The sequence below is a fragment of the Oryctolagus cuniculus genome, chromosome 19, assembly GCF_051225735.1.
Source record: "Oryctolagus cuniculus isolate XC-2025 breed Fujian yellow rabbit chromosome 19, ASM5122573v1, whole genome shotgun sequence".
Classification (NCBI taxonomy): domain Eukaryota; kingdom Metazoa; phylum Chordata; class Mammalia; order Lagomorpha; family Leporidae; genus Oryctolagus; species Oryctolagus cuniculus.
This window is the reverse complement of record NC_142885.1, coordinates 67,411,784-67,424,347: the sequence shown is the minus strand read 5'-3', so window position 1 is coordinate 67,424,347 and position 12,564 is coordinate 67,411,784. Positions and strand designations below refer to the sequence as shown.

The 12,564-nt window shown below is 53.4% G+C and overlaps 1 protein-coding gene and 1 long non-coding RNA gene across 4 annotated transcripts in view; one reads left to right on the top strand and one right to left on the bottom strand.

The window, feature by feature from the left end:
* Positions 1-247: 247 nt before the first annotated feature.
* On the bottom strand, positions 248-2,679 carry LOC138846925 (uncharacterized). Of its 2 annotated transcripts, none has more exons than XR_011384443.2 (3): positions 2,541-2,679; positions 827-923; positions 248-383 (listed from the first exon to the last, which is right to left on the bottom strand). It is a non-coding gene; the product is annotated as an uncharacterized LOC138846925 (long non-coding RNA). The 2 variants fall into 2 exon arrangements; XR_016225949.1 differs by having other exon boundaries at positions 827-1,026; positions 2,541-2,663.
* A 305-nt stretch (positions 2,680-2,984) lies between these two features.
* The window catches only part of RBFOX1 (RNA binding fox-1 homolog 1), a 1,595,659-nt gene continuing 1,586,079 nt past the window's right edge, over positions 2,985-12,564 (top strand). Inside the window, exon 1 of one of the 2 annotated variants that reach the window (XM_070063963.2) lies at positions 2,985-3,117. In XM_070063963.2, the coding sequence (XP_069920064.1) occupies positions 3,115-3,117 (3 nt within the window). In that variant the 5' untranslated portion in view covers positions 2,985-3,114. Of the gene's footprint in view, positions 3,207-12,564 lie in introns of both variants that reach the window. The other variant, XM_089321246.1, reaches the window with a different exon arrangement.

The following is a 12,564-nucleotide window of genomic DNA, read 5'->3' as shown; positions in this document are numbered from 1 at the left end:
GAAGGGTCCCTGGGAGGAATGAGTGCCTGCCCAGCGAGCAGCACAGCAGTGTGCCATACTGATCTTTGCTCTGATTTTGTTTTAAACTGTAATGGATGTCTCCCTTACTCATTTTAAGCTTCCTTAAGCCACGTAGCAACACAGATGCCAGTGAGTCATGGCTGGCACTCACTGCTGATCTGTCTACGCCCGTTTCTACTTGCACATAAGTAAATCAGAACAGATTCAAGCTGACCTTGATTTTCAGATAGTTGAACAGGTTTTATTTCATTTCCAATGGTAAAATATATATTAAAAACAATAAAAGGGCTCAGTGATTCCCCATTTTAACGAAACAACAGCCAGCGTTTCTGCTTTGAATGATGGAATTCATTTCTTCCCTTCTGGAATAAAAATGAGGGAGTATAGAAGAAAGCAATTCCTGTTGGTGAATTTGCACAAAACATTATATTTCAGCTGAACTTCCCATTAACTGCCATTTATTTCTTCTCTCATTATTGATAATTTGCTTTTAAATTGAGACTACCTCTTTTACAACCCATCTCATCTCCCTGCACCGCTAGACAATTACATTTAAATTCGGTGGCTTTCCCATTGTAAACAGTTTCTGGGGGGGAATGATGATGATGTTACTAACCCAGATTTATGGCTCCATTGTGCTGTCACTGGAGGAGAAGAGACTAGTATACAGAAATAAAAAGTTGTTTACATACGCATCTATTATTACCAAAGAGAGTCCTGTGGAAGCCAATGGGAAAAAACAACCCAAATTGCAAAATCACTGGAGCCAGTGATAGAGATGTCTGTCTCGATTTTGCAAACTTACTTTCTCAAATGATGAGCAAAGATCGCGTGGCTGGGCGAAGTTCTAGTTCTGGGCGAAGTTCTAGTTCTAGGCAGGGGCTTCCTTCCTTGGTTTTATTCTGACAAGGAAAGAAATCTTAGCGTGATAGGACTGAAAAGAAACTCCTGTCGAATCTGCTGTTATCTGAGGCACTGGGAAAGTGGAGACAACCTCAAAAAAGCCTGTGGAAAATGGAATTAAGAGAGAAGTTTATTTTTGTGCAAGAGATAGTTGAAATCCACGAATACCAGTGATCTTCAAAACTTCATGTAAAGTGGGTGTTATGCAGAAACCATGGGTGGATCTCAAAATGTATTTCACACCACAATAAATGTGTCACTGAGCTTTCCTTGAACTTTTGGAAGTACCTGCATTTTCTTGGCATGAAGGGACACCCATGACGTGGTCCCTACTTTGGAAATCTTACAGCTCAGCTTGGAAGAGAAGTACAGAAACTGCCTGCAGGATGGGAAAGTGAGCATGAGCCCCAGATGCCGCCACCCCGATTGGAATCTAACCTGTGCCGCGGGAGGCAGGGTGGTACACGTGGGAGTTGGAAACCTTCAGGGGTGGTGCCTGACTCCTTGCTAATGACATGACCTGGAGCTGGTCTGCACTCACTAGACCTTACTTTGTTTTCATTGTACAGCAGAATCACTTGGAATGTTTGCTCAGAAGAAGGGGGGTGGGGCAAAAAAGAGGCTGGGTTAGGGCACCTAGGGTGGGGCTGAGGAGAGGAGAGATGGTCCCAGGGCCTCATCCATCCTCCCATTTCTGGGCGGTGGAATGGAGAAACCACCAGCGTCAGATCCATGCAGCAGTGTAAAGGCATAATCAGTGCCTGAAGCGACCCTGTGTCTTAGGGAGCCACGGCTCCTGGCTCTGAGGACATGGCAAAGAGAACGATGGTCAGGCCCCATACAGGGGTGGCACTTGGGGCCGGACCTGGCGCCCTGCAGGAACGCTGTGCAGGGGAGCCCCTCATTGCTCCCATCCCCTGCCCCGCCCAACCCTGGGCTGGGTCTGGCTAACTTTTGATCTCTTGTAGGACTTGAACTCTGCCAACGTTTGGGATTTGAAAATGAGTCAGAAAACTTGCCCAGAGCAGAAGTCTGTGGGGCAAGGAGCTGCCTGTGCACTGAGCGTGCCTGCAGGGGGTCGGGATGCCAGCAGGTGCAGGTGCACAGGGACTGAGCCCTGTGGGGACCATGGGGACTTACTCTCTGCAGAGAGAGCACTTCTGGACCTGGCATCCAACTTTGACCCTGTTTGCCCTCAGCGGAGCTACCTGACGCCGGGGCTGCGTGTCCGCCGCCGCCCAGCAGGGATCCAGGGCTGCACGCGTGACCGCGGTGGTGCTGGCCAGGGAGGGGGAGGGGGCGCTCCCGCGAGCCCCGGATTATTTTTGGCTCGGCAGCCGGGGCTGCTCTCTGCCTGTCGCGCGCACACATACACACACACACACACACACAGGCGCACACACACGCCCGTGCGCGCACACGCGCACACACAGGCACACGTTTCCTTGCGCGCTCTCCTTTGTTTATTTTCTAATCTGTATTTTTGTTGGAAGATCTCCCCCGCGCGGTCTCCCGCCCACCCACGAGCTCTCCCGTGGGGCTTCCTCGGTGCAGCCGCTCCTCCCCACCGCCCCAGCCCCCTCCAGGTCTCCCCGGACGCGGGGTTTGAAGGTCACCTCCTTTCCCGTCCCCCTGTGAGCCGAGCCGCCTCCTCCAGCTGGAGCCGGTGGTGCTGTCTGCGCTGCCCTGAAGTGGTTCTCGCCGAGCCAGCAGCCGCGGACAGAGCCCGGGGTCCGCGCAGGGTGGGGAAACCCGAACTCGCGGCAGGGAATCCCTCCCCCTTCGCCCCGGCCCGGGCTGCACCCGCCTTGGGGTGAGGACGCTCCGCCAGCCCCGGGAGCGGCAGAGGCAGCAGCGGCCACCGGACCCACGCGTGCGCCTCCTCCGGGGCGGTGGAGGGAAGGAGGGAATCGCGCACCCGCGTCTGGAGGGCACAGCCGCGCGCCCCGCCCCGGCGTCCAGAGCCAGAGAACTCGGAGCCTCCAGCACAGGCGGAGCGATCGAGAACTGACCGCGCACCCGGGGCTGGAAAAACCTGCGCTGGGGCCGCGTTCCCAGTGGGCATCAAGGCCCCCACGCTGTCCGGACCCTCGCGGTGCCCAGGCGGGGGCACCAGGGTGGGGCCGACCTGCCCACGAAGTTGCTGACGGCGTGCAAGAAGCCAGCGTCCTGTTTCGCCTCCTCCAGTTAATGGTGAGCGTGGCCTGGGGGGTCCAGAGAGCGCTGGGGGTCGGGGGCTGAGGAGAAGCCACGACCGACCGCGGGGCTCGCTCAAGTTCTAGGTAAGTCCAGGCGGAGTGATCCTGTCCGCGCCCCACCCCCCACCCCCACCCCCGGTACTGGCCCTGAGGCTCCCTCCTTGGGGAGGACTGGATTCCTCAGAGCTGGCCTTCTTTCAGCGCCAAGTCTGGGCTCTGGACACGAACTTTTCCTGTGCCCGTGGACCTGTCTTGGGGCGCAGCCCCCTCCAGCCGAGACCTTGGGCCCCCGCCTCCTGTGCTTGGCTTCCTTGCGCACGTCCTTCCTTGCCCCAGAGCGAGCGCAGGGGTTGCCTGGCCGCTGTCCTCCCGGGAGCCAGTCCCAGGCGCATAAGCTGCAGGAGGCTGCCTGCGCACTTGGGTCAGTGTCCCCGGCCCACGGGAAGCTCGTACTCGGCTCGCCCCCGGCCTGTCCCCCCCACCCCCACCCCCTAGTCTCTGCCTCCTCAGAGGCCTTTTGGAGGTCTGAGGGAGGAGGCAGCTAGAGGCTGGGAGGGCGTCTGGATGCGTGCTGTCCGTCCGCCCGCCATCCCCCCCTCCCCACTGTGGGAGGCAGGAAGAGGAGGCTTGGTGGAGGGAGAACAGCTGTGTGTATTGGTGCCCAGAGATCCTGCACGCGACCCCCCAGGCTTGGTGGAGGGAGAACAGCTGTGTGTATTGGTGCCCAGAGATCCTGCACGCGACCCCCCAGGGTAGGGATCAGTCTGGAAACTCAAGAGCTGCGACTCCTGCCGGCCCCTGGTTCCTTGGGTGTCTCTGAGCAGCGTCACCTGGGGGAGCAGACGCAGGGCAGGGGTCTCAGTTTTCCGGGATGTGTGGGAGCCCTTATCTGCTCCAGGCTCCTGGTTGTCCGGGGATCCTGGCAAGGATGGCACTACCAGGGCAGGTCCTCACCTCCCTGCGCTACCCGTGGGTGGACTTGGCTCCTCCGAGGCACCGGCTTGAGGGACCAGGTGTCACACAGAGCCCAGAAGCTTTCTGCGTGGACAGGGAGGGCGAGAACTGGATCCTGCCCTGCTCCTGGGCTGCCAACTCCATTTTCTGCTGTCAGAGAACGGGGTGGGGGGGTGCTCAGCTCCTGGGGGCCCAGAGCTGGGTGCACCTGCTCATCCAAGACCATCTCAAACAGGGCTGCTCATAGCTTGGGGATCTCAGGAGGCATCTGGGAAATTGGCACCTGATGGTGGGTCTCTCAGTGGAACTTGGAAAGAGTGGGGGCCGTATGGTGGAATAGCTTTGCTTGAGCTGAACACAATACATCATAACTTGGGTTTTCCTTTATATTCATGTTTGTGTCTTGAAGTCCAGCACACAGAGAGGCCTGGCTGTGTCCCCACAAGTTTAGGACACAGCACAAGCCCCGCGCCCCTGTCCTGGTCCCCTGTCCCTGTCCCAGTTCGTTCATCCTCCACTTACCATTTATCTTTGTTGCAAGAGGAAGGGAAAAAAGGAACATGAGAGAGTTGGAGCCTTTGAATTTTTCAGTGACCACAGAGGGCACCGCTACCAGCAGATTTATTTTTGGACAAGATCTTTTTTTTTCTTCGGAGGCAAAGCACTTGGGGCCTGGGCAGGTAAAAATAGTGGCGGCACAGGGGGCTGCCTCCCTGCCCCCTTGCTTTTCCTCTGAGCGCCTAGATCCCTGTGAATACCATGGGTTTCCCCTAAGTAAGCTTAGGGGTGCGTAGGCTTAGGACGAGAAGGACACGAGTCCTCGGAACAGGTGGTGCCTTGCGATCCAGAGGCTGAGGCTTTGTGGCAGAGAAGAGCAGGGGCTCTGGGCTGTGTCAGCTGCTGGCCGTGTATCCTTGGGCCACTTGCTTAATCATCTTTGTGCCTCTGTTTGTTCCCCTGTGAAATGAGGGTTTTTGTCCTTGGGCTTTCCGTGAGAACTGAGTACAGCAATAAGCAGTTGGAGCAGGGTCCAGCATAGGGTGAGCGCTTGCATTGTGTTAGTTTTCTTTCCTAAGTAGAAGGCTCCTTATCCATCAGCCTGTGACACCAGCAGTATAGGAGAGGTAGGAGCTTTCTCTCTGCACACGCTTTTTTTTTTAAGAGATGAAGACTTGCATGTGGAAGCGGAAAGGGAGTGACAGGTTACTTGACAGAAGCCTCAAGCCCTCCAAGCTGAAGCTGCCAGACCTCTGCTACCTGCTCTCCGGTTCTCAGGAGCATCAGGGCCAAGCTGCCCACTGGCGGGTGGACGTCAGTTGGTGAAGTCTGGCTTCCTGTCCTTCCTGACACGACTTGCCCCGAAGTTCAGTTCTTAGAGCAGGTGCACATTTCTTCTCGTTCACAGGAAAGCCTTTTTTTTTTTTTCCCAGATGGGCCTCCTAGGATGGTAGCATTGCCTTAGTCAACCTTGTTCACTAATTGTAAAGTCATTCTCTAACACACGCAATGTGTGGAGAACATGGGGTTTACATAAGATTTCGAATGGCCCTGTCTGTCCTGTATGCTCTGCTTTGCTCACGCCAGTCGCCATGTTTCATGAGACTCTTTGTGGCCTTACTTATCTGCATGTGCTGTGAACTGTGGTCATGGAATGCCCGCAAAAACACCCCATGCGTATGCCTGAGCGTTTTGATCAAGGTTGCCATCACTGTCATAACGGTTTTGTCTCGACGAGCACACAACAGGCCCACATTCTTCACAGGTATCTAAGTGTCCATACGATGGCCGTGGCGACAGGCCCTGTCCAGCAGCTCACTCACACGGTGTCTGGGATCAGAGAGAAGGGCAGCTCCCAGGTTCTGGGGAGATGGCAGGGGCGGGGCCTGCGACCTGCTAATCCACAGGTGTGGGGCCGCCACGATGCCGGAGGGAGTCCGGCTCTTTCTGTAACACAGTCGACATCACGCCGTGGCCGGAGCTTCCCCCTCGGAAGCCAAGGTGAAACCTGGGTCTGAGCAGGCGTCCCCTGCTGGTAGTGACGCGTCCCGCCCCATGGATGCGGGTTTCTTTGTGTGTTTTTTTTTTTTTTTTAACCTCCTGCTCTGAGATCCAAGCACAGGTTTTGAAGATGCTCCTGTCCCTGATGACTTTTCTTTTTACATAAATAGGTTTGACCCTTTCAGCCAAAGCCACATCAAAGCATTTGGTTTTATTCAGGTCCTCACGGGTCACATTTTTTTTTCTGGACTCCTGGAAATCGGGTCTATCATGTATATACGTCTGACATTTGACCTTTCTCAGAGATAGACCATTTTGTTTGCATCCTATAAGCTAACGTGTGGAGTAATGAACACGTTCCTAGAGGGAGATTGTATTTGACACAGAAAGGACTTCAAGACCACAGCGATCCCTCAGTGGCGTGTAAGGAGATGGTTGAAATCCTGGCTCGGAAGGACATGGGGCTGCTCGCCGTGCCTTTGCCACTCAGCGTGGGAGTCACACAGGAACGCGGCCGCGGATGAACACTGGCTTCTGGGACTTTCCCCAGGTCACCGGGTCACCTGTCAGAGTCACGTCTGCCATGCTGTTGTGCCACCGACCTTCACCGTGGCTGTGCTGTATCCTCAGGCAGCCATGAGGCTCTCCCCAATGCTCCCTCCATTATTTAAAATACCGCCTCAAGGCACAAGTATAAATATTAAAACTTAATTAAGGAGTCTATCAATGATGGAACTTCAAAACGAGGGGACCCACGACTTTGAGAAAATGTGACGGCAAATAAGGTTAGACTAGCTTGTGGGGTGAGGGGGGTGATAGGACGAAATGACCCCGAGTCACGTGGAGGGCCGGCTCTGCTGCCCAGCGCCGTCGGGACCACTGGCCTGCGGTGAGTGCGTGCTGCCTGCTGTTCAGCTGGGTGGGTGTGTCTGCTCAGCACGCAGCACGCGGAGGGCTCGGTGCTCAGCGAGCAACTCTGCTTTCCTGGGACGTCTGTTACTGCGGGGGCCGCCAGACCATAACCGAGAGACGGAATGTCACTGGAGATGGTGGTGGCTCTTACATTGCAGGGTCACCTGGTCATCAGTCAGCCTCGGAGGGGATTTTTGTGACGTGCCTGGTGCAGAGGTGTGTAGGAGCAGTGGCGCTCACTGTGGTAGTCGTGGCAGTTATCATTATTCAACAACAGTAACACCCTTGCTATCGGCAGCGTTTGACAACCTCTCTAGGCAGCAGATTGGACACAGAACATGGTTCCAATGTTTGCCTCTCGACGACCGTGGAAGTGATAAATGGGGGGTGAAATGGGAAAGAGCCAGTGGGGCTGCCCGTGCAGAGGCCATGGCGACAGACTTAGGTCCCTCTGTGAGCCCTGCCTGCAGGGGACTGCTGACAGCAGGCGTATGCTTGGCTCTGATGGATTGACAGAGAGGGGCGCTGATGTATTGGCAGTGTTATGAAAAGTGACGGCGGGGGGGGGGGGGTGCTGTTGCAAGTGCTGAGTCAGCACCCGCTGCTCCGGCGGGATCCCAGGAGAGGAACTGGTGCCCGCTCCCTTGGGTCCAGCCCCCGCCTTCTTGATTTGGAGGCCACTGCTTGTGTTCTGGAGCGTGTATCTTAAGAGACGCCCAGGCCGTGGCTCAGGGGCTGAGCCCACGTTCCTTCCTTCAGCGTCCCTGGAGAGTGGGGTCCAGTGGGGCTGTGGCCCACCGCAGAGGCTGAGGAGGAGAAGGGAGAGTGTGAGTGCGGGGATGGCCCAGGTGGTGGGAGATGGATGTGGCTTCTGAGGGGGAGACCTGACGTTACATTGCATCTGTTGGAGGCCTTATAGCTCTTGTGCGAGAGGCTCTTGGCAACTGGGGAGCTTGAGTGAGAAGTCTTGCCCTTCAAGGTGATGGTGGACAGACCGGAGCTACTGGAGTTACTTTGGAGTCTGAAAAACTTTGAGAAGAGCCATCTCCCTTCAGAGCACAGGTGCAGGTGCATGAAGATCCTGCCACTAGCTTGCTGTGTGACTTCAGGCAAGTTTCTGTACCTCTCTGGGCCTCCATTTACCTGTAAAAATGAATAATGCTGCCTCCATCTGCAGAAAGTGGGGCAGTCAGACCAGGTTCACAGGGACCCCCCCAGCAGCCCTTCCTTGTCTCTTGATTGACTTTGGGATGGTCAGACTCAGGCTTCTCATTCCAAGACTCTTGAATAAAATAGCCCTGGTGGTTAGTGAGCTTGTGGTTCTTGAAAACATATTTTATATCCGTTATTTTTATTCGTCTCACACATGAAATTGTACAGGTTTCTTTCTTCTGGGTGCACTTGAAATCCCCATCCATGCCCTCCAGAAACTCAGTTCCGATGAACTGCCCTCTGCTGCTGTCGGCTTATGTGGGAAGCCTTGTAAGAAAGGCATTTGGTGTTGTATTTAAAAAATAGATACTTTGTGTCTACACACAGAGAAAAAGAATCAAACATGTAGCCTGAAGTTGAACAATCACTTAGAGGAATGTGACACCTCAAGGAAAAAAAAACAGCATTACTGAAAACAAGCAAGCAGGAAGACAGGCTGTGAAGAATTCCCGCTCCCTGTTCTGCACCAGGGGCTGTCACCTCGTTACCTCTCGTCTAGGATCAGAAGGAGTTTGTCCTGTCCTGGGGCACTGATTGCCCTTGTAGATCCAGCACATACCTATTCATGTTCCCTTTTCCCCCAGCCTGCCAGGAAGCTCAGAGCTCATTATGCAGTCTAGCCACAATGACATATAGTATTTGTTAGCGTGGGTTTTTCATATTAACCTCACTGTTGACTCCAATTCATTTCCTTGCTCCCCGTATAAAATGTTGACATTTTCTTATGATTTTAAGGTATCAAAAATGTGTTCAGATAGCAATCGGTTAGTGGTACAGAGCTGCGCAAGAGAGCTAGGGATTGGAGAGCACAGTAAATTGCAGCCTTTTCAAGCATGAGAAATGCTGAAACAGGACAAAACAGAGCAGAAACTGGGAGGAAAAGGTGTGGTTTTGAGCCCCAGCAGCATCAGTGGACAGTCTTTACTGTTTTCTCTTTAAAAAAAAAAAAAAACTATTGGGCCACTCCTTGTGCTGAGACTGGGTCCTCCATTGGCTTTTTTTTTTTTTAATTTTTTGACAGGCAGAGTGGACAGTGAGAGAGAGAGACAGAGAGAAAGGTCTTCCTTTGCCGTTGGTTCACCCTCCAATGGCCGCTGCGGCCGGTGCACCGCGCTGATCCAATGGCAGGAGCCAGGTACTTATCCTGGTGTCCCATGGGGTGCAGGGCCCAAGCACTTGGGCCATCCTCCACTGCACTCCCTGGCCACAGCAGAGAGCTGGCCTGGAAGAGGGGCAACCGGGACAGAATCCGGCGCCCCAACCGGGACTAGAACCCGGTGTGCTGGCGCTGCAAGGCGGAGGATTAGCCTAGTGAGCCGCGGCACCAGCCCCTCCATCGCCTTTTTCGTGCACTGGCTTCGTGAGTCTGGATCCTTGCTTGAGGCAGCACCGTGTGAGGTGTTGGGGATGTTGTATCGGGTGGTGTCGCAGACCAGGATGCTGGCTTTGCCTGGTGAGGCTCACGCCTTCTGGAGGGGAACCCACAGAAGATGGGCAGCTGATAAGAGAACAATGGAATTAGCTATTGTGTGTTAGGATGGAGAAGCAATGGAATGTTGATATAGGAAAGTGGAGGGGGGGGTCCTGCTAGGGGGGAGGGTCAGGGGGCTGTGTCCATGGGGCCCAAGGCCTGAGAAGGGGCTGGCTGTACTGAGGGAGAGAGGGCAGGAGTGCAGGGTGCACAAAGGTGGCGACAGCTCTGTGCGGCCATCAGCGTGGCTGGGGCAGTGCCAGCAAGGGAGGGCGTGGGGGCTGCAGGAAGCTGCAGAGGCTGTGTCCTGAAGAGTGCTCTTGGTTCTTCCTGAGCTGCCTGAGATGGAGCTCGGGGGATGGGGAGAGACTAGGCTGCTATGGAAGCACCTTGTGGGAAAGACGTCATGTGTGTATGCATGTGTGTGTGTGCGTGTGCACGTTTGTGCGTGCCTGCCTTGCATACGTGTGAATGTTTGTGTATGTCCATGTATGTGTGTGCACGTGTGTGTAGCAGGGGAAGTGGAGGAGCAAGGAGCCATGCGGTGCTGGAGTGATGGTCGCCTAGTCCAGAGTGCGTGTGAATAGGGAGCAGTGTCAGGGACGCTGGGTCCGCTCTGTGTCCAGTGTGTGGCCGTGGCAGCCTCCTGTCCGGCTGCTGGAGCGGCTTCTTTCTTGTGTATCTGGTGCGTGCGGTGTGTGACCTCTTCTCAGAAGGTGCAGCCAGACCCCAGCCGTAGGGACGGTTGAATGAGCAAGTGGAGTTGATCTCTGTGCCTTCAGCCGCTCCTCTGTGCCCGAGGGCTCCGTGTCACTTCAGGGGTCTTTTCAAGAGCTGCTGTGGAGCTGTGCGCGTCGCGGAGGCTACTGTTGAGTGTTTCGTTCACACAGTGGCGGCCCTTTGCTCCTTACCCCATCCTTGCATTTCAGGGGCCCCTGCCTTGACACGCACCTTTAGTTCTGCTGTGCCTCATCCGCTCAGAAGGTCCCCTCTTGCCTGTCCCTTTTGGAGGAAGGGAGCGTTGGGTTTTCTTTGTCTTCCTCTGACCTGGACAGGGGTTGTGACCCTGTGTCCCTCATTGGCTCCCTGTTCATAGACGAGAGTTTGGCCCTTCTAGGACTTACGGAAAAGTTAATTCTCCAGCTGTAGGGTGTGAGCTTGCTCTCCAGAAAGAAAGATCAGGACCCATCAGGAGGGGAGAGGGCCCTGGGGTTTGGTGATCTCTGGATGTAAGTTGGGGGCCCATTCGTTCTCGCTGGACTGCGATGGGTGTGCCTGCGTGCAGGAGACAAACAGGGAGCAGTCGCCAGAGCAAGTGCCTGTTGGAAGTGCAGGACATGCCAGCAGATGTCAGTGTGTCCTTGCCATTTCATTGTTTCGCCTTTTAAGTTTTTTTTTTTTTTTTAAGCCACGTTAATTATTTTCTGTAATAAAAGAACACAGGTGTGTTCTCCTATAGTCATAAATTAAGAGACCATGAAACAACATTTTGTTAGGTTTAGGGGAAGATATAAAGCCTCATTTTGCAAGGTGAATTCATGAAATTATCTAAATGGGTAACAGAATTCTGTCTGCCTAGAAGAGTGGCTTGATTGAAAGCCTCGTGTGAGGGCTTTTTTTCCCTCTTCCTTCTCTCCAAGCCATTGTTCAGAAACTAATAATAGCCCAAGATCCAGCTCAGCTTCTGAGAAGCAACCAGCTCTGCTAATTGATACAGCTCTTGATTTGAGAGCTGGGGTTGGCAAAGGAGGGGGCTCCGGCTGGGCCCAGACTCGCGATTTGTTGCCTGAGTTAGAATACGAACCCCTTGGAGTTTGCATTGTTGTCACAAGAACAAGACACCACAGCTAGTAGTTGGCTCTGCCAAGGACACTACTGGGGTGAAAAATTGGGGGCCTTAATAGTGAAACCATTTGATAAACATATTTAAAATGGTTCCTGTTAAGCGAAGGGTGACTTTGCCAGCGTTGGCAGAAGTCAAATGCTACAGGAGGAGGGCGTTCCTGGGCAGCGGATGATATTTTTAACCTAGCATTTTTGATGCTTTGCTTTATTTCTTAATGGTTTAGGTTAAAATGCCACAATACTAAAAAAAATGCTAGCATATACAGAGAATAATAAATCTGACGTGTTCTTGCCTCCTGCTCACCAGTTAACTGCTGTTGCGGTATTGTACGCATCTTTATTCAAACGTTATGTACCTGCCTGCGTTTTGCAGTAACAGAAGATAGCATATGAGACGCATGGTTTTCCTCACTCTGCTTTATTTTTTCTTTTTGAAGTAGGGATACATGGGGGTACTTCAAAAAGTGCGTGAAAATGGGGTTGAAACCTATGTTTAAAGGTGAGCCAGTTTGGCACAGTTGAGTCACCTTCCGGGGGCCTGTCTACCACATCAAAGTGTCTGGTTTGACCCTGGGCTACAGTGCTTCTGATTCAGCTTCCTGCTAAGGTGTGCAGTGAGAGGCAGCAGCTGCCGACTTGGATCCCTGCCACCCTCCTGGGAGATCTGAGTGGAGGTCTGGGCTCCTGGTAGCCTCAGGGCCCAGCCCCTGCTGCTGCACGGGTTTGGGGAGTGAACCAGTAAATGGAACACCTTGTGATGTGTTTCTCACTGTCTCTCTGCCTTTCAAATATAAATGGAAATAAATAAAAACTAAAAGATAGACATCTTTGGGTGTAAAAAATTGAAAATCCATGCAGTTTTTTCTTAGGACCCGTTTTGCATGACATGTTTGAAAATTCCCTTGTTGTGCTTGGATTTCAGAAGTTTTTGTCCCAAGATAAACTTATCCTTCAATTCCATTTTCCTCCAAATTTTTGAAGGATCCTTGAATATTAGGGACATTTTTATATCAGCCCATATATTTCTCCCCCATTTTGATAATGGTTATA